The sequence below is a fragment of the Aedes albopictus genome, chromosome 2 (assembly GCF_035046485.1).
Source record: "Aedes albopictus strain Foshan chromosome 2, AalbF5, whole genome shotgun sequence".
Classification (NCBI taxonomy): domain Eukaryota; kingdom Metazoa; phylum Arthropoda; class Insecta; order Diptera; family Culicidae; genus Aedes; species Aedes albopictus.
In genome coordinates this window covers 342,008,066-342,028,993 of record NC_085137.1, presented here as the reverse complement: position 1 = coordinate 342,028,993, position 20,928 = coordinate 342,008,066, and the positions used below count along the sequence as shown (strand labels likewise).

Here is a 20,928-nt window from a genome sequence, read left to right as displayed (position 1 = left end):
GCGGCTCAAACAGCGTCTGTTCTGGCATCCATCGGCTGAGTATGAAATGTTGTATTGCGTCAGCTATACCTAAGAAGGCAGCCCCTTCAACGCAATGTAGGCAGCGCGGCCCCGGTAAGGTAGCCTGCTGAAACCCTTCAAACACCCAGAAAAGCAATAGTAGAGTAAACGGATTGATTCAACGGCAACAGACCCGGCAACGAATAAAGGACAACGATTGGAAAGTCGGATCTTGGAACGTGAGAACTTTGAATGAACCCGCACGTGTTGGGCTCCTGGCTCGTGAACTGCGGAATGTCGGCGTTAATGTGGCCGCTATCCAGGAGATACGCTGGCCCAAAACTGGAGAACGCGAATTCCGAGCGGTGGATCCCATCGCCAACACTTCATTCAAGTACCACATCTACTACAGCGGCGGCGATAAGGCAGAACGCGGAGTTGGCTTTATAGTGATCGGGAAGCAGATGAAGCGAGTTATTCGGTGGAAGCCGATAAGCGACCGAATCTGTGTGTTGAGGATGAAGGGCACCCAAGCAGCACCTGCAACATCATGCAGATTGTGGCTTTCTATGCTTTGGTCTAAATGAGTTGCACTAGAAGCACACGAAACTTCCATCTTGTTAGTCGAGTTGCATTTAAACTCCGAAATCCGTAAAGTTGCGGCTTTGTTTCATAGAAATCACAAATTACCACGTGTTTGACATCGATCTGTGGAGGCGGAGCTTACATATTGCTAGCAAGTGATAATACAGACAGCTTACATTAAATGTGTTATGTAACATGCCTGAAACATCTAACTCTGGTTTGTTTGTTCAGATTAGGTTCCAAATGCGTTACAGAAAACTTGAGCGTCTTTTCATTTTGACAGTTCTCTAACTTGTGACTAAGAAGGTGCAATAAAGTAACAAGTAACTTCAGTAGCTTTTATGGTGTGTTGAGCATCGATTCTCTCACAGAGCGTTTGGTGTAGTATGTAAGGTGAGTAGATAATACTCTTGGTGTCCATGGTTCGAGTCTGGACAAAATCTTTTCCCAACTTTTTTATCATTCCTCCTCGTTTATGTTGCATAAGAATTCAGAATCTGCGCTTTTTGGGTTTCAAAGAAGAAGCAATTGTGTTCTATCGTCCGTAATACGGACAGTGAATAAATTGCACTAAGGTTGCTGTTACTGGATTAGCAACAAGTCGTGTTGCTTGGGGCAAGTTCTTCAACTACAGCCTGATCAGCATCTATGCGCCAACGAACGACAAACCCGATGACATGAAGGATGAGTTCTATGAGAGCCTTGATAAGGCCTACGGAGAGTGCCCAAAACAAGATGTCAAAATAGTCATCGGAGATGCAAATGCGCAGATCGGCAGAGAAAGTTTCTTTCGGCCTGTCATTGGAACGGAAAGCCTTCATTCTGTTACCAACGATAATGGTCTGCGCCTTGTGACATTCGCTGCTGCTAGAGGGATGGCAATCAGCAGTACCTACTTCGCACGTAAGAATATCCGAAAACACACCTGGCGACACCCGAGTGGTGACACTTGCTCCCAGATAGACCACGTGCTGGTCGACGGGCGACATTTCTCGGACGTCATAGATGTGAGGTCCTACAGAGGCCCGAACATCGACTCGGATCATTATCTTGTAGCCGCTAAAATTCGGGCGCGATTATCCAGCGTCACGAGTTCAAGAAACAACAGGACGATGCGTTTCAATATCCAGCGCTTGTCAGCCGAAGGGGTTGCTGCACAGTACCATCAGAAGCTAGACGAGAGGATAGGAGAGACCAACGGATCTGGAGATGTCAACAGCTTGTGGAGAAGTATCCACGAAGCAGTGACAACAACAGCGCAAGAGGTGATTGGTACCGCTCAGCGACGCCAACGTAATGGTTGGTTTGACGAGGACTGCCAACGAGCGACGAACGAAAAGAATGCCGCCAGAAGTCGAATGCTAGTGGCCGGTACCCGGCAGAACAGAGAGCGGTACAGGGTTGCAAGAGCAGAAGAGAAACGAACCCACCGCAGGAAAAAACGGCAACACGAAGAGAGTGTTATTGCTGAAGCGCAGGAAAGTATGGACAGGAACGATATGCGGAGATTTTATGCAACTGTCAATGGCGCGCGGCACAAGACTGCGCCAGTGCCCGCCATGTGCAATGACCGGGAAGGAAATTTGCTGACAGACAAAACAATGGTGGCAGCCAGGTGGAAGGAGCACTTCGAAGATTTGTTGAATGGTAGCAGCGAAGGAGCACCCAGGAACAGGATTAACATAATGGATGACAGTCAAGCAGTGGAACCACCAACACTGGATGAGGTTAAAAAGACCCTTAAGGAGCTGAAAAACAGCAAGGCTGCTGGGAAGGACGAGATCCCGGTCGAACTTCTTAAGCACGGAAGCGAGCAGCTACATCAATCAATCCATCAGATTATTATAAAGATTTGGGAGGATGAAGAATTACCCACTAGTTGGTTGGATGGCCTCATATGCCCAATCTACAAGAAAGGGCACAGACTGGAGTGTTCCAATTACAGAGGGATTACCCTTTTAAATTCGGCGTATAAGATACTGTCGCGTGTCCTGTTCAACAGACTGCGACCTCTTGAGGAGTCCTTCGTCGGCGAATACCAAGCTGGTTTTCGTGAGGGCCGATCAACGACGGATCAAATGTTTACCCTGCGGATGATCCTAGATAAATTTCGGGAATATAACTTGCAGACTCACCATCTGTTCATTGATTTTAAAGCAGCGTACGATTCAGTGAAAAGAAATGAGCTTTGGCAGATAATGTCAGAACATGGTTTTCCGGCGAAACTAATTAGGCTGATACGCGCAACGCTGGATGGATCAAAATCAAGTGTTCGGATCGCGGACGAAGTGTCTACGTCGTTTGTGACCTTGGATGGATTGAAGCAGGGGGATGCTCTTTCAAATTTATTGTTCAACATTGCACTCGAAGGAGCGATTAGGAGGTCAGGCGTGCAGAGGGATGGCTCTATCATCACACGGTCGCACATGCTCCTCGGTTTTGCGGACGATATTGATCTCATCGGCATCGATCGTAGGGCAGTGGAGGAAGCTTATGCTCCTCTGAAGAGAGAGACAGAGAGGATAGGCTTGACGATTAACTCTACCAAGACGAAGTACATGATAGCGGGTAGAGACAGAAGCAGGCCTAGTGGTGTTAGTGCTGAGGTAGTGATTGATGGGGAAGTATTTGAAGTTGTTGAAGAATTTGTTTATCTTGGAACACTTGTGACATGTGACAATGACGTTTCCCGTGAAGTGAAAAGGCGTATTGCAGCTGCGAATAGGGCCTTTTACGGATTGCGTAGCCAGCTTAGGTCCCGTAACTTGCAAACGCAAACAAAATTCGCTCTGTATAAGACGCTGATTCTTCCGGTTGCCCTCTACGGTCACGAAGCGTGGACGTTAAAGGAGGTAGACCGAAAAGCTTTTGGAGTTTTTGAGCGCAAAGTGCTGCGGACAATTCTTGGTGGGAAACAAGAAAATGGAGTGTGGCGCAGACGCATGAATTACGAGTTGTACCAAGTGTACGAAGATGCGAATATTGTGAAACGTTTAAAATACGGCAGACTTCAGTGGGCTGGACACGTAGTGCGAATGTCGGAAGAAAGAATAGCGAAAACAATATTCAGCAGAGAACCCGGTAGAGGTAGGCGACTTCGTGGGCGGCCGCGAACTCGCTGGCTGCACGCGGTTGAAGAAGATCTACGATCCCTACACGTTCGGGGAAACTGGAGGAACATCGCCCAAGACCGACGAAGATGGTGCTCTACTATACGCTCGGCATTGGAGTAAAGTTACTTTGTAGCCAACAAGGTATCAAGGTAGGTAGTGCAGAAATTGGCTGGAAAGAAAAACACTTCCAGTGAGCAATTACCTCAAATGGACTAAACTTAAATTTGAAGATTATTGAGCATTACAACTCAAGAAATCTGGGTTAATACCTAAAACACTGATCAAAAGCACCTGAATTGTGAAGAGAAATACATTGCTGCTTCTGCTGCTGCTAGAATGTTTACAAACAAATAATGTTTACAAATTAGAACCAACAGTAGATGGCGCGCAGGTGGGCATGTTTGGGTAGACGTAAAGGGTAGGACCTTGCACCCCTGGGTTGAGTTAGCCAAAGTTAGCCAACCTAGTAAAACCAAGAAATTTTCCCCATACAAACCATTCTATACAAAAAAAAAGTTTCGCAAAGTTTCGCTTCGGGACTACTTCTATGCAGGGATAGGGTGCGACTCAAAACTCTTTGCGTGCCGCACACGCTGCTACGAGACAGCACAACAAACCAGAAGGAGACGAGTACGTGCAATCGGTTGTGTGTTGCTCGCTTACTTTGGCGCGCACTGGAGCTCTCCTGTCTCTCACTCTTTGTCGTATGCACTCTCTTGGTGCTTGTCTCCGTGCTTTGCACTTTGCTTGATACTACGCATGATTGGTGAAATTTCGAATCAAACGCCCTATCACTTATCAACCCTTGGCAAGCTTAACAACTTTGCCGAAAACACAAACTCTTCAGTTAATTTATTAAGTGATTTTTTGATGTTTGGTGACAAGCACAGTCCCAAGCATCGTGCATTACTCCCTGCGCCGTAGAGCTAGTGCTGCGGTTTGTCTCTCGCACAATTACGTAAGCTCTCACTCTTACGTCTCTCGGCAAAACGGAAGACAAGCACTTGAGATTGTGTGAAGCACACGCTTTTTTCGCACCGCACGGTGCATGCCGCCAATCCCTGCTTCTATGTCTTTCTTAAGGATCCCTGGGAGACATTGAAATCAAATTTGGCTGCTACTAGCTGCTATTCTGCAATTCCAATCAAGTTGTCGGCGATGATTGAATTATTCCAATATAAAATCATCCTATTGGGCATTACATATATCTGATTAAGCATTTGATTGTCATGGCCGCTTTTCTTGGTAGATCAATCATAGTAGAATCAAGAGTGGTCTTGGATCTCTTAGCGAAGCGTATTTTTCACGAATTGGAATCTTCTTTGTAAATTGCTTCAGAAATACTGATAAACGCCTAAAAGTATGCAAGGCTTTTGTATTTTAATACTGCTGAAACTATCATGTTGAAAAAATGTTTATTTAAATTTCTAAAACCCGTCAATTAGGGTAATTCATGTATTTTGGACAGGCTGAAGACAACGTTGGAAACATCATCCCCTAGCTTCCTTAGAAAGTAATTGATTATTTCGCAAAGTTACTAATACGCTTATAATATGACTGTACTTTACGTTCCTGGTGACAAAAACCTTAACGAAAGCATTTTAAGCTGAGAAAATCACAATTTCCAATCGCCTGTTAGAATTGAATTTTGGACACCGAATATATGTTTTGGACACCCTCAGGTATATATAATTTGGACAGGGCAATTATCTCAATGTTTAGCCATGAATACTGCTACATCATGGACGTAGCATAAATTAACAAGTATTTTCTTGCAAATAATCAAATTTCTTCGCTTAACTGGCATCTATTTTGATAACTATTACAGTTTTTGTTAAAATCGAGGAAATATCGCCAGACCCACAGAATACGCCTCCGAGTATGCAATCGCACAGCATCTCCATGTAGTTCGTCAGATGTCCAAAATATATTTACAGTAGAAAACTTGTAATGTAATTTGGACACCACCTATTTTAAGCGTTCTCGATGAATGTTAAGAGATTGGCTGCCTAATGTTTCTTTATTGAACATTTTGAATTGCAATCAGGCATTTAAATTTCTTACAATTATTAATTCAACGATTTTGAGGCGAATATTGTATGTGACGGCGAAGTGTATGTCGTCTTGCACACCTGTGCATTTGAGGGGTTTTAGTGAAATAATTTACATTTTCGATAATTTTGAAGTAAATTCTTAATTGTTAAGCGTATTTTCACCGTAAGTCATCAGAATAGGGTCTACTTGATCCAATAATCGATATTGAGAAGTATCTACTTTTATAGGCTCTCCGGAACAAGACATACAACGCCGTGCCTGTCCAAATTACATACATGTCCAAATTATATTTTTTACCCTAATGAGATCAGTTTATTTGACAGCTCAAAATGACATTTAGGATCACTCTATCAGTTGAAATGGAAAGATTGCTAATATATTACGATTTTGATGGTGTAAAATCCAAAGAGCAGAATTTTCATGCTCTCAGTACTGACAAGCCTGGAGTTTGGAGTCCTTAGAAGCATTCAAGGCGTGTTTTTCATATATTTAAGGCATAATCCTTACAAATAGCGGCAAGACATTATAAAATTGACGAAAAAATATTTTTTGTAATTGCGTTGCGTTTTCCCCTACTTTTCACTCGCGGTTGTAACGTTAAAACGGCCTACTTTTCTTCACTAAAACAAAAGTGCCGTAAAGCACTACTTTTCGGCACTCTTAAGAGTGCTGAAAAGTAGCACTTTTCGGCACTTTAGCCAGAACCCACTTTTCGAAAATTTTCGAGGCTACCGTAGACACAGATGCAACTTCTTCATCGTCTGATAAGCTCGAATCCGAATCAGGACTATCCAGATTCAGATTAAGACTGCAGATCAGGCGTAGAAGCAGCAGCTGAAGCTACTTTTGCTCTTGCCCATGGTGCGGTTGCGGTATAACGACGACGGGAGTTTGCAAATTTCTGACACCTACCATGTCATAGCCTACCTGATCAAACAAAAGCACCACGCTGACGCGCATAAATGCTGCCACGTGGTTCGTCTTGATATATGTACGTGTAGCAAGATAATACTGAATGGGTAATTTTTGCAATTACAAAAAACTTTGTATGCAACTCGTTGCAAAACTCGATTTTTTCAGCACTCGTCGTATTTATTCAACTCGGCAAGCCTCGTTGGATAAATGTACGACTCGTGCTGAAAAAATCATCATTTTGCAAATAAATAACTATTTGGCCACCTGTTTGTATGGAGCCGCCTCATAGTAGAGTGGTCAGTTGAACAAACTACCGAAAATTTAAGTCATCCGTTGAAACGGTGATCGATGGGATGCGGCCGGAGTGTGACGTCTGTTTCTCATTCGTCATAGCAAAATATATTTTTTTTAAATACTAAAACGGGCCTTTTTAGTTTATGGCCGGAAATTTGGAAAATTGGGGTGTTCAATTGATATGCGCATTAGAACATGCCGTGCTTAAGTTTAGGCGTTTGATAATAAAAAAACAAACCTGTACAAAAAAAAACTGAATACCGAAAACGCCTATGTGCACGATACGCTATAATGCGTATATCAATTGCGCACCCCAAGTTCTCCATACAAAATTTGGCCATAAGCTGTGAGGTCCTGTCATAAAAATTTTTCAAAAATTCTTTCACTAGGACACTTCCAGGGCCTTAGCCTCTGTTCTTTTTTCTCATCCTATAGCACAAACTTGTTTTAAATTTTGTCGCGCAGTGTTATTTGCTTACACTACTTAGGGCAGTAGTACACAGGGTCAACTATTTGACAAGAAAAGAACTCAAGAAACAACATCAGTTTGACACTAATGAAAATTCGATCGAGTCAAACAAGATGTTTGAGCATTATTGGTTTCTTTTTGGACAATTATTTGACCCTGTGTACTAACAGCTTAAGGATGCATATCAACAGCTAAACTTCATTGAATACATTAAAAAAGTTTGGTACCGTAATTTAGGGGGAAGTTGATCACTTTTCTTCTATTCTTTTCAGTAAAATCAGGTACATTGCATATGATTCCAAACAAATATTTTTAAAATATGTAGTGAGTGGACCTGTATCAGGTTCCGTAAACGAAATTCTAACAAAAAACAGCTACTTTTAGTAAAAAATGTTCAAATGGCTAAATTTGGAAACTTTCAATCCGGGGTGAAGTTGATCTACCAATGACATAACATTCCAAGATTGGAAAATTATTGAACAAACTAAATTTGATGATGCTGAATCTGAATAAGTTTTAACAAATCTTACAATTGGTGTATTTTGTATGATAGAAGTTTAGTAAGTTACAGAATGACCCACATTTAACGCCTAAAGGTAGGCACTTTCTTGAAAAATTGTCTTACTTTCTCAAAAATATGCTATTTTATAATAAAACTTATATGTTAACATCAATTTTAACTCAAATCCATGAATGAATAAAAGTATTTTGTGAGTCATCTGATTGCATATTCGTTGATGGGAGGCGTTTTCGAAAGACAATCTTTTCACCGTGTTTTAATGCACATCCAAAAAAGGCGATTTTATTTATGTAAAATCTGACACAATTGGCATAAAAACCCTCAAAAATCCATCAAATGTATTCACCCAATTGATTTACGTCAAAAGTTCTTCCACTGAAACAGAAATGTAACTTCCCCAGCCGTTGAAAGACGTGGACCCCATAGTGATCAACTTTACCCCGCTGATCAACTACCCCCAGATTACGGTACGAAATTAACTGAAGATCATTTGAATCAAAGTGAGGAATGAAATTATTTTGACGTACTTTGATACGACTTTCAAAAATAAGCTACGTGGTCAGGAAGGGAAGGATTTGAGCAAAGATAAAATTCAAATACAGGCCGTTCAAATATTAGGTAACGCTAAGGGAGGAGGGAGGGGGTCTAAAATTGTCAAATTTTGCGTTACGTAATATTTGCGTGAACCTCAAGCTGTTGTTTTTTGAAAGAATTACTGGTTTTGAATGAAATCGCCTACCTTCAGGCGTTTAAAGTAGGTTATTCGTCAATGAGGGGACATCGATTTAGTACGCAAATTTTGGGAATTTTTGATCACCAACCCCCCCCCCCCCCCCCCCAACTCTGGCTTACGGATTTTTCGTATATCTAATACATTGCTTTTCACAAATTAGGCAACCTACCCTTCGCGATATGAGCGTGACGTACTTTATGGATTCCCTCTAATTGAGCATGTTTATAACGTTATAATTGCAAAGAAGAAAATATTAATAGAAGAGTCAGATTGAATTCCATGATTTTCTTCTTTTATCGCCCAAGAACAGTAAAAACTTGCAATGCAAAAGTGCTTAAATCATGATCCCGTATCCTTTTTTTTCCTTCGCCGTAACCGAGCTGTGTCTCGTCGTCGCCATGTGAATTTCTACCTTTCCCCCAACCGGGTGGAGCGCCGTAAATATGCAATGTGCCAACCGGTGAGCGAGCTATTCGAGTGGCATTCGACTGTACCTACGTGCGACTGGATCCGTGCGTGTACATTTTGACTCGTATTGAATTAGCGTCAAATATTTAATTTTACATATCCGGCGGCCATTTTCATCATAATGTAATATCGTACCACAAAATTTTATGTGATTTTGAAAATGAATTTCTGGATGTGTGTATGGATAAACGCTTCCATTCCGCTTGGCTTCGGTGCAGTGCATGAGCGTGGGTAGGGGGGGTGGGGGTAAGACGGACATGTTTAGTAAACACTCTATTTTGACAGTGTAAACAATGCGATAATTATAATTTTATCTACATACTATATACTTCAACTAAGGTACTTTACAGACTGCAAGCCGATTTTGCAATAAAATTTGATTTTCCATGACTTTTGAGATAATTAAAAAGTGATCTCCAAATGTATGTTTTTCAACAGTGTGGGTAAGACGGACCGGTAGGGTGGGTAAGATGGACACGTTTGGAAATTTAGCTAATACGCCTCTAATTGTGTTAAATGATGTTTGTGGCCGTTTGTATTTGGTAGATCAATCATAGTAGAATCTAAATTTGGCCTTAAATCTCTTAGCGAAGCGTGTTTCTGCAAATTAAAATCTTTTTTGTAAATTGGAAACCTCCATAGACTGATAAACGCCTAACAGTATGCAATGCTCTGGTAATTTTACGAAGTTCAAACTGTTCCAACAACAAAAATTCTAATAAAATGAATTTTCGAATAAAAAATCAATATGAAATGCTTTATACGGCTTCCACAATCATTTTTGTACTCCATAGATTTCAATCTGTGAACAATGTGTGGGTCTTAATGTATTTCTTTCGGCACTATCAAAGTAACCCCAACACTGTCCGTCTTACCCACCCTCAAGGCGGACCGTCTTACCCCCACACAACGCAAAATATTCATTCCACCACCGTTATTTATAATCCATGAAATATACCTGAATGTCGTTGTGTATAGGATGGAACAGTTTAAAACTACTGGGAAACTCAAAATAAAATGCAAAAACTTAACAATTTAATGTTAAAAAGCTTATTTATTGCCGCCTCAAAATTAGATCCCAGCACAAAAGCGTGTAGCCTGGTAAATGATTGATTATTTTTTGCACTTTTGACATATGTATTCTCTCATGGAGTGGATCAATAATCATCAACTGATAAGAAGATATAGTTAATCCTAAAAGAAAGTCAAATTTCACCTCTTAAGTGCCAGAACTAGTCGGTGGTCCGTCTTACCCACCCGGTCCGTCTTACCCCCACCCCCCTACTGGCTTCTAGGAATGTGGAAAACGGCAAAGCTCACTCATGTCGAAGGAGATTGACAATGTGATTTGAATGGCAACTGTGAGCATATTCTTTTTTCTTCTTTCATATCACACGTTAGCAGGAGGTATGTGTTTGCAAAGGAAATATGGAAATTTGCTGGTGCTTAGTTAATATGCACTTAGCAAATATTGCTCAGTTTATTAGAATTGTATTTAAGGAGAAACATCAAGAAATCCCATTGCAATTTTGCATACAAACAAATCTGACGAACGAAGCATCGAACCGAGTCGCACTTGTTTAGGGTAAAAAATATAATTTGGACATGTATGTAATTTGGACAGGCACGGCGTTGTATGTCTTGTTCCGGAGAGCCTATAAAAGTAGATACTTCTCAATATCGATTATTGGATCAAGTAGACCCTATTCTGATGACTTACGGTGAAAATACGCTTAACAATTAAGAATTTACTTCAAAATTATCGAAAATGTAAATTATTTCACTAAAACCCCTCAAATGCACAGGTGTGCAAGACGACATACACTTCGCCGTCACATACAATATTCGCCTCAAAATCGTTGAATTAATAATTGTAAGAAATTTAAATGCCTGATTGCAATTCAAAATGTTCAATAAAGAAACATTAGGCAGCCAATCTCTTAACATTCATCGAGAACGCTTAAAATAGGTGGTGTCCAAATTACATTACAAGTTTTCTACTGTAAATATATTTTGGACATCTGACGAACTACATGGAGATGCTGTGCGATTGCATACTCGGAGGCGTATTCTGTGGGTCTGGCGATATTTCCTCGATTTTAACAAAAACTGTAATAGTTATCAAAATAGATGCCAGTTAAGCGAAGAAATTTGATTATTTGCAAGAAAATACTTGTTAATTTATGCTACGTCCATGATGTAGCAGTATTCATGGCTAAACATTGAGATAATTGCCCTGTCCAAATTATATATACCTGAGGGTGTCCAAAACATATATTCGGTGTCCAAAATTCAATTCTAACAGGCGATTGGAAATTGTGATTTTCTCAGCTTAAAATGCTTTCGTTAAGGTTTTTGTCACCAGGAACGTAAAGTACAGTCATATTATAAGCGTATTAGTAACTTTGCGAAATAATCAATTACTTTCTAAGGAAGCTAGGGGATGATGTTTCCAACGTTGTCTTCAGCCTGTCCAAAATACATGAATTACCCTAGTATCTACCCGTGTACAACATTTCAAGTCAATTGGTTCAAAATTGACTGAGTTATAGTGGCAAACAGACGAATATAGAAGCCACCGCCCAAATGGCGCGATACCCTATCTTGAATTTAGAATAGATTCGACATCAAGCGGTTAAAATATTCCCAGTTGTTGCCATGCCCATTCGCTACCGCACTGGGAAAATGCTAATAAGCCACCGCCGCTGCTGCTGCTAGGTTTGCTGGCGGTGCTTGTACCGTGTTCGGCGGTGCTCTCGAAGTATGTTTCAAGATGTTTGCACTTGCGTTTCTTCAATTTCTATTGGAATTCGAATCAACTCTTACGTGGAATTTAAAATTGTAGCCCTAATAAGGGCTGTTTAATTTTGATTTCACAAAACCAAACCGCGTTGCTGCCGTGTCGTCGGCGCCCATCCGCTTTCGAACTGGGGAAATGATTAATTATTCCACTACCGCCGCTGCTGCTCGGTTGTCGTCGGTGTGTCCCGTCCCGCGTCAGTCAGTCTACCGCGGTCGACAGCGTGAAAATGTGCTGGCAGAATGCTGAGCGAAAATGCAAACCAAGCTGTGCTTCACCGTCTCTGATACGGTGAACGACTCCGCTCGAGCTGCCGCGCACGAAGACCCACCGCACCGACCACCGCGCTCGGCTTGCCAAAGAACACTAAACGAAAACGCAAACGGAGCAAACTGCACAGCTCTCTGCCGATGCGTTCCCCTCGAGTTGTTGATGAAGAATGACGGAAGAGGGGAAGAAGAAATAGCTTTTATACTGCTCGGTGCTCGGAGAAAAACCTCAAACTGGCGCTCGAACGTGATTGGCTGGATAAAACATGGGTTCACTTTTCCTAAATTTTCAATAGTTCGCTGTTGAAAATCAATAGTTGTTATTAATTGACATAATTGCTGGAAATATTTGCGTCTGATCGGTGCTAAAATTTTAAAAATTCCTTCATAAATGACTGAGTTATTAGCGTTCAAAAGCTGACCACTTTTCGTGACGCGGCCGATTTTTGGTTTTTCTGAAGTTACACCCCTATATGTTGCCGAAGGACGTTATTCAACGTCAAAAAGTGTTTCATAGTCGAATTTCAATTTTTGGCCCGTCAACTGGTATGGAGTGTTGGCTGAGGCCCGCGGCCGTAAAAGGTTGGGCGGGCCTGTTTTATGCTAATTCTTTTATTACATCGACCAGTTAAGCAATTTGCCTACGGAGATCAATACCACAGATGTAAGGGGCTATCCATAAACCACGTGGTCATTTTTTTTGGGACTTCTCAACCACCCCCCCCCCCCCCCCCCCCAGTTGTCATTAGTCCATACAAATTTTTTTATTTGTCCATACAAAATGGTCATTGGCCGAACCGACCCCCCCCCCCCCCCCCCTCATGACCACGTGGTTTATGGACAGCCCCTAATACTCCATCTTAGACGAGTTTACATAACATCAAAGTTAATTCAATAAACTTTAGTCTAAAATAATCGAAGAGATTTATTCAAACACTCTAAAACGCCTAACAGTATGCAATGCGCGTACAGCCATTCGTAATGACCAGTGTTCATTTCGCCCCGAATCGACTACAACATTAAAATGGCTATTTTAGGTAAATTCTAATCAGAAATAAAATACTTGATCCATTGCTAAATCTGCGTATACATGTAGATAAGGTAATAATTAACTTATATTTATGGTGGGCACACTAAAACACACGTAATCCCTTATTTGCTGCTGCTTCGAAATAATAAGAATTTCATCATATGTATGAAAAACAAATTTCAATTTGAATGAAATTTGGGTATTTTTGAGAAATATAAATTTTACTTTTGAAAGATAGAACCATGATTTGTTCCCTTACACTTGTGCATTAAAAGTTTAACATAAAAGTTAACTTTTTTGGGCAAAAAAGGGGTGTCCTGTATGCCCCAAATCCCCCTATTACGTCCTCATCAGCTCCTGTATCGACTACGAACTTCACGGCGCGACCTCTTACTTGCATACTAACGAATCGCTTACCAGAACCATGATGGAATAGGTCGTAGATTTCATCGGTTGTTGTTTCTGCTAGCCTCCCGCTGGTACTGTCTATCTCACAAACAAGTCGTCTAGTTCTAGTTCGTTGAACTTCTTCCGTCTTGTTAGACAGCAACGACCGAAGTGTCCAACTTGACCGCACATTGTGCATTTCTGTGATCTTGCTGAACAAGCAGGATCGTTGGAACTATGTCTTCCTGCAAACTGTCCTGCAACGTAGTTCTTAGAGCAGACCTTCATTACGTTATCCTCTTCTGTTGCTGACTTGAAGTTGATCATCAAATTCTGAGTGGATTTTGCTGGTCCCTGATCCTCCCAGTCACTGAGTTGGAATTCGTCTGATTCGTTGGTGCGTCCAATACTCAATACCTACTTCATTTAGCGTGAGTTCCTTTTCCAAACATTTCTGCTTCAGCTTCGCATCTTTCGTTGTAGTAGGGGAAGATGGGGTAAGACGGCCACCCTAAGCCAAAAAAATCATAACCTAACACTGACAATGAATTACACTAGTTTCAACACAGCATATCATTTTTCAAAGTGTTGGGCATGCAAGTAAATCATTTTTCGATTCGTGCTGTTGAAACTTTTATAATTTTGAGCCATTTGAAAATGTGATTAAAAAGCACTTTATTTTTTGACGACGGGGTAAGACAGCCCACCAGCGGGGTGAGAAGGAACATCACTATTTTTTTTAAATAATAGTGATTAGAAATGTTTGAATTCCATACGTTGAAATAAGATATGACTCCCTTAAGTCCCTCACATAGAAAATTGGTTAACATAATTGATGGGCAACGGGTGACTCACCGGGTATTGTCGGGGCGGGGTTCTCTAGAATCTTCTAGTCACAGGTCAACTCTACAGCGGCTCATCGACGGGGCAGACACTTCAGTAGCTTCGCTTTGAAGCGACGACGGGGGCAACTCAGGCGAGTAATCACGTGTATATTCTGGGATATGGATTTTCACGTATTCTCAACGGTTTCACGGTGAACACTTAAACCTTGGCACTGAATCGTACACGGCGCGTCCAATGACCGGAAAATAGTATTATTGCGGGCAATCAAATGGTTAAAATCCACAAAAAATCGATATTTTCGGGATCGGCAACGAAATCAAAACCGCGTGATTGCTTTCACTTTCGTTAGGAATGTATTAGCTATCAACAGCAGCAGAAAAACAAAACCCGATCATTGAGGCAGGGATACAATAGATGGATGTAGGTATACATGTGTATCGTACTCTACTGGTAGGCAAGAAAAAGGCAACGTACATTAGACGGGTTCAGAATTGTGGAACGGGTTGGCTGGTCGGGGAATTTAAATTTCAATAAAGTTTAATTCTATCATTACCGGCCACCTTTGAAAAGCAAGTTTCAAAATAATCCAAGAGAATTAACAAAATCATGTAACGAAATTAAAGGTTACTTATCCTATCAGCCTTCAGTGACACACTCTAACGGGCATATCTTGGAGACAGCTCTCTTCAGGATCCCGGATGAAGTTCGGAGGGTTGCAACACGGGTCACACCATCTGGGCCAGGGTGCGTCTCCATAACACGGGCTAGCGGCCAGCGGGCAGGACCAAGGGATTTGTCCTTCAAGATCACGATGTCACCAACGTTGACCTGGTAGCGCTTCGGGTTGGTACAGTACTGCTGGTTCAACTCCTTCAAGTACTCGTTTCGCCATCTGTACCAGAAGTTTTGAGAGTACTTCTGGAGCTTCTCGTACTGGTTGAGGCGATTCAGCGGTACATTTCTTATATCGACTTCGGGGAGCGGGCGGATCATGTTCCGCACGAGGAAATGTGCGGGTGTGAGAGTTCCCAGATCGTTAGGATCGCTGGAAAGTGGAAGAAGCGGGCGGGAGTTCATACATCCTTCGATTCTGATTAGAACCGTTGTTAGTTCCTCGAAGGACAGCAATGACGATCCGAGTTGACGGACCAGATGGGCTTTGGCCACCTTTACGGCGGCCTCCCATAGACCACCGAAGTTGGGGGCACGCGGGGGAATCAGGTGCCACTGGATGTTTTCTTCAGCGAGATGCTTACTGATTTTGTCGCTATCGGGTCCGGGTTGAAGCATTTGATATACCTTGTGCAGTGCATTTTTCGCGCCGATGAAATTTGTACCGTTGTCGGAGTACAAATGCTGAGGCCTGTTTCTCTCCAGACAAAACGATCGAGAGCCATTAAAAAAGCGGGAGTGCTCAGATCGCTGACGAGCTCGAGGTGAACGGCCTTTGTACTCAAGCAGACGAAAACGCAGATGTAGCTTTTACGGGCTGCAGCTTTACGGTGGACGGGCTTAAGAAAAACGGGACCACAATAATCAACCCCTGTGCAGACAAAGGCTTCATTTGCGGTGACTCGGGCAATCGGCAGCTGGCCGATCGGTTGTTGAATCGGCTGCGGGTTCGCCCTACTGCACTCGTAACAGTTCCGAATAGCACTCCGAACAGCTTTCCGACCGTTCAGTGGCCAAAATTCGTCGCGGACGACTGCGAGAGTCATCTGAATCCCACCATGAACTAGCTTGCGATGATGGAATTTCAGTAGGAGGCGTGTAAACGTGTGAAATCCAGGGAGCACGATTTGGTGCTTCACGTCGTATGGTGTGTCAGCTAGCCGTAACCGGCCACCGACACGGATCAGCCCGTCAGCGTCTAGGAATGGGCTTAGCAGGCGAAGAGGCGATTTACTGGACACCATGAACCCTTTCTTTAGGCGCTGCAGATCATCGGGAAACGTTTCAGCTTGGACGAGTTTGACCAGGGCTGTCCTGGCATGATGAAGTTCGGCAACGGAGAGTACACTGCTGGAGTTTCGTCGCTGTTTGTAACGGGCATTGTGACAAAAACGAAAACAGAACCCAACTACATTGAGGAGGGTTTGGTACGACGAAAACCTTTCGAACAGCGAATCGGGATGGCGAATCTGGGTCGTCAGAATTACATTCTTTTTCAACTCCAATTCTTCTACGCTGAACTTGGTTTCTGGGATACCTTGGGAGAGCCACGTTGATTTGTCTTCACGTAACCACGGGGGACCGTGCTTCCACAGCTCGCTGCGGATCAGCTCTTCGACGAAAACTCCACGGGATATCATATCTGCAGGGTTTTCTTTCCCGGAGACGTGTTGCCAGTGCAAAGTAACGGTTGAAGCTTGAATTTCAGCGATGCGGTTCGCTACGAACGTTTTCCACGTTCGTGGAGGTGCCTTCATCCACTGAAGAACGATTGTTGAGTCGGACCAGAAAAAGCTTCCATCAAACTCCATGTCCAACGAGCTGACAATCTTCTCGTACAGGCGAGAGGCAAGGAGAGCTGCGCACAGCTCAAGACGCGGGATACTAAGCGGCTTTAGTGGGGCCACTTTAGACTTTGAAGCCAGGAGACTCACTTGCACTTGTCCATCAGCGGCAACAGAGCGAACGTATATGCAGGCACCATATGCGACCTCGGACGCATCAGCGAAGCAATGCAGTTCCGCAGTTTGGAAACCATGGGCGAAAGCAAACCTTTCGATGCGGAAGTTGGAGAGGGTGGGAAGCTGTTCACAAAATTGAGCCCATTTTCGTTGGAGATCTGGAGAAACTTCGTCATCCCAGTCCAACGCCAACAGCCAGAGGTTCTGCATTAGAATTTTTGCCTGAACGACGACGGGAGAGATCAGGCCAAGAGGGTCGTAAAGCTGAGCGATCGTGGAAAGTATGGTGCGCTTGGTCGGTGATTTATTCTGGATCGTAACGGAAACGTCGAAGCGGAAAAGATCTGCTTCCGGTTCCCATCGTATTCCGAGTGTTTTGATGCTTTCTTCGGGATCGAACTTCAAAGACGATTGCGTCCCGAGTAACTCGGGAGGTAGGCCAGCCAGAACTGGAAGGGAATTGGAGCACCACTTTCGGAAACGGAAACCACCTTTCTGCAGAAGACAGTCCAGTTCTTCACGGAGTTCGATGGCTTCTTCGATGCTGTTGTGTCCAGAGATAAGGTCGTCCACGTAAACGTTCTTCTTGATGGCCGTGCTAGCTTTCGGGAACGGGGTGCCTTCATCTTCAACCAGCTGCAAAAGCGTCCGGGTGGCGAGGAAGGAGGACGGGGCGAGGCCGTACGTGACGGTACCCAACTCATACGTCTGAATTGGCTCAGAAGCGTCGAACCGCCATAGAATTCTCTGGAGCGGGCGATCTGCGGGGTTCATCGAGACTTGGCGGTACATTTTTTCGATGTCCGCCACCAATGCAACCGGAAACTTTCGAAATCGGAGGCCGTCGAATACCACTCTCACCTTCGTGGTGCTGCTCGACTCCTTCAGTACGGGGTGGTGCGGGAGATAAAAAACGTTCGAACTACACTCTTCATTATCGGGAACTGGAGTCATGTGGCCGAGAGCGACGTATTCGCGGAGAAAATCATGGTACTGAATCCTCATATTTTCGTCCTTCGCCAGTTTCAGCTCTAACCACTTCAGCCTACGAACAGCAGACAACTTCGACGATCCTAGCATTCGGTCGTGCTCGGGGTGCTTCGGCATTCGGACGACGTAGCGACCGCTCGGGTCACGAGAAACTGTTTCGCGATAGTAATCCTCGCACTTCTGCTCATCAACGGAATAGTCCGATCCATTTAGCTCCTCGATGCGCCAAAAGCGTTCGAGTTGCTCACTCACGGAGGTAACTGTCGCCACATGACAAGTTACGGCGGGTCGATTGCTGCATTCTGCTGGGTTTTCAAATTTGCCAGCAACTATCCAGCCAAATACCGTTTCAACCAGTAAGGGACCTTGGTCCATCAGGCGAAAACGTCCATCTCGGAGGAACGAATAGAAATGCGCAGCGCCGATGATCATATCCACCTTTCTGCAAGTGTTGAAGTCGGGATCCGCGAGGGCGAAGTTTTCGGGGATGTTCCACCGGGAGGTGGAGAACGATGCTGAAGGTGTATCACTCGTAACTCTCCGGAGTACCAGGAATTCCAAGGATTCCGAGAAGTTGACGACACGGGATCTGATTTCTGCTCGGACTTCATGCTTGGCGTTCGTAACAGTGCTGTCAACTCCAGCTATTGGAACGTTAACAGTTTTCCGAGGAAGGTGGAGCAGCTGACACAGGCGTTCGCTGATTGCGTTCGGTTGGGATCCTGTATCCAACAGGGCACGGGCCACGTGTTCTTGTCCGTAGACATCGACGACTATGAGCACCACTGTGGTCAACAAAACGCTGGCATTGGACGATTTAACGGTGGAGACGACCTCGGGTGTCGGGATTGCGGCAACAGCTGTTACCACGCTAGATGGACCAGGCGAAGGGTTGTCGCTTCCTGCTTCGGGAGCGGATTTCTCCATCTCTGCCGGTCCGGGATGAATCATGGAGTGATGACGTCTCGAACAGTGCTTGCAGCTGAACTTTGAGCGGCAGTTGCGAGCGAAATGGTCACTGCGGAAGCAGTTACTGCAAAGCTTCTTCTCCGTTACAACTTTCATGCGACCTTTGGGATCGAGGCCGTTGAAAACGGTACAATCGAAAATTGAGTGCCTCTGTTTCTCACACGCAGGGCACGTCGGGAAGGATTTCGATGAAACTTCGGTGGCAGCGTTGGAGCTCAATCTCGGCTGGCTCGGCTTCTTCTGGGCTGACGGGTGGCTAAACGACTTGGAAGCATTGTTCTGCGGGCGATTGATCGAAATGGTCTCCAGTATACGGGCGCGTTTCTGCAAAAAATCGACCATCTCGTTGTATGTTGGGTGAGCGTTCGTTGCGATCGATTCCTCCCAAGCGGTGAGCGACGCATCGTCCAGCTTGTCTTCCAGCAATTCAATGAGGATCGAGCTGAACTGGTCAACTGGTTCGCCTAGCTGTTCCAGGACCTTCGTATGGCGCTGAAATTCATCGACGATTTTGTGCAGGGCTTCGACGTTGTTGTTCGGGATCTTGGGGTGCTTCAACAAGGCTCGTATATGCTTCTTGCGCAGAATGGCCTTGTTTGAGTAGCGATTCACCAACGTATCCCAAGCGACGGCGTAGTTATTCGCTGTGATCGTGATGGACTGGATCAGTCTGGCCGCTTCTCCCTTCAAGGCTGCACGGAGATAGTGGAACTTCTGGACCTGGGAGATCTCCGTCGACGAGTGGATCATCGACATGAAAGTGTCGTGAAACGTCAGCCAATTGTTGAAATCTCCGTCGAATTCTGGCAGCGAAATCGTCGGCAGCTTTACATTGGCCAAAGTTGGTTGAGCAGCAGGGGCAGCGGGGGCAACAGCGACAGTGGGGCTTGGCGGGGGTGGTACCTTCGATGATAATCCAGCCTTCACACGGAAATAGAGTTCCTCCACAGTTCCGCGTAGCTCCAAATTCTTCTGGACGAATTCTTCGGAGTCATCCATCTCCTCGTACTCTTCCTGAACGATTTCGTATGCGCACCAAACTTTCTCCAAGCGATCCAAACGATGGGGAACTTCTTGTTGGTGTTGATCGGGATCGTAGTTCTTGACGAATGCATCCAATCGCTTCAGCGCCTCGAGAACGTTCTTCCGCTTCGTCTCTTTCGCCTTCAACCGCTTCTCGTCCGGCATCGTTCCCGCTTACTCCAACGTAGTAGGGCTAAAACGGTCAGAAAGGACCCAGGAAGTACCGCAAACGGAGGAATAATGCGATTGGAATGGTACTCACCTGGTACCTCCAATCTCAGGAGGCCTTGTATTTAATCGAAAATCTGCGATGGGACGGACGGACAGAACTTCAGAACAGTCACTCGGTAGGCCAGGGATCCGCACACTAAAACGGTCAAAACAGACCCAGAAGTACCGCAAGTGGTGGGTTAATCGATTGGAAAGGTACTAACCTGGTACCTCCAATCTCAGGAGGCCTTGAATTTTATAGTTACTGGATCTCACAGCAACTTCCACAGTAGAAACTTTGGACCAGTCTACTCCACAATTAATGCGACGGGAAAGCCTCACAGCGGCTCGTTCGAGGTTACGTTGTGTAGTCGGGGACGGGGAACCAGTATCCTGGTCACGGCACCAAATGATGGGCAACGGGTGACTCACCGGGTATTGTCGGGGCGGGGTTCTCTAGAATCTTCTAGTCACAGGTCAACTCTACAGCGGCTCATCGACGGGGCAGACACTTCAGTAGCTTCGCTTTGAAGCGACGACGGGGGCAACTCAGGCGAGTAATCACGTGTATATTCTGGGATATGGATTTTCACGTATTCTCAACGGTTTCACGGTGAAC

General features: G+C 44.3%; 1 protein-coding gene across 1 annotated transcript; it reads right to left on the bottom strand.

The window, feature by feature from the left end:
• Positions 1-15,120: 15,120 nt before the first annotated feature.
• Positions 15,121-20,264, bottom strand: LOC134286728 (uncharacterized). Its single transcript, XM_062848392.1, has 2 exons — positions 15,912-20,264; positions 15,121-15,855 (listed from the first exon to the last, which is right to left on the bottom strand). Exons 1-2 carry the CDS (start codon positions 20,262-20,264, stop codon positions 15,121-15,123), a joined length of 5,088 nt encoding a protein of 1,695 aa, XP_062704376.1.
• Positions 20,265-20,928: the final 664 nt, after the last annotated feature.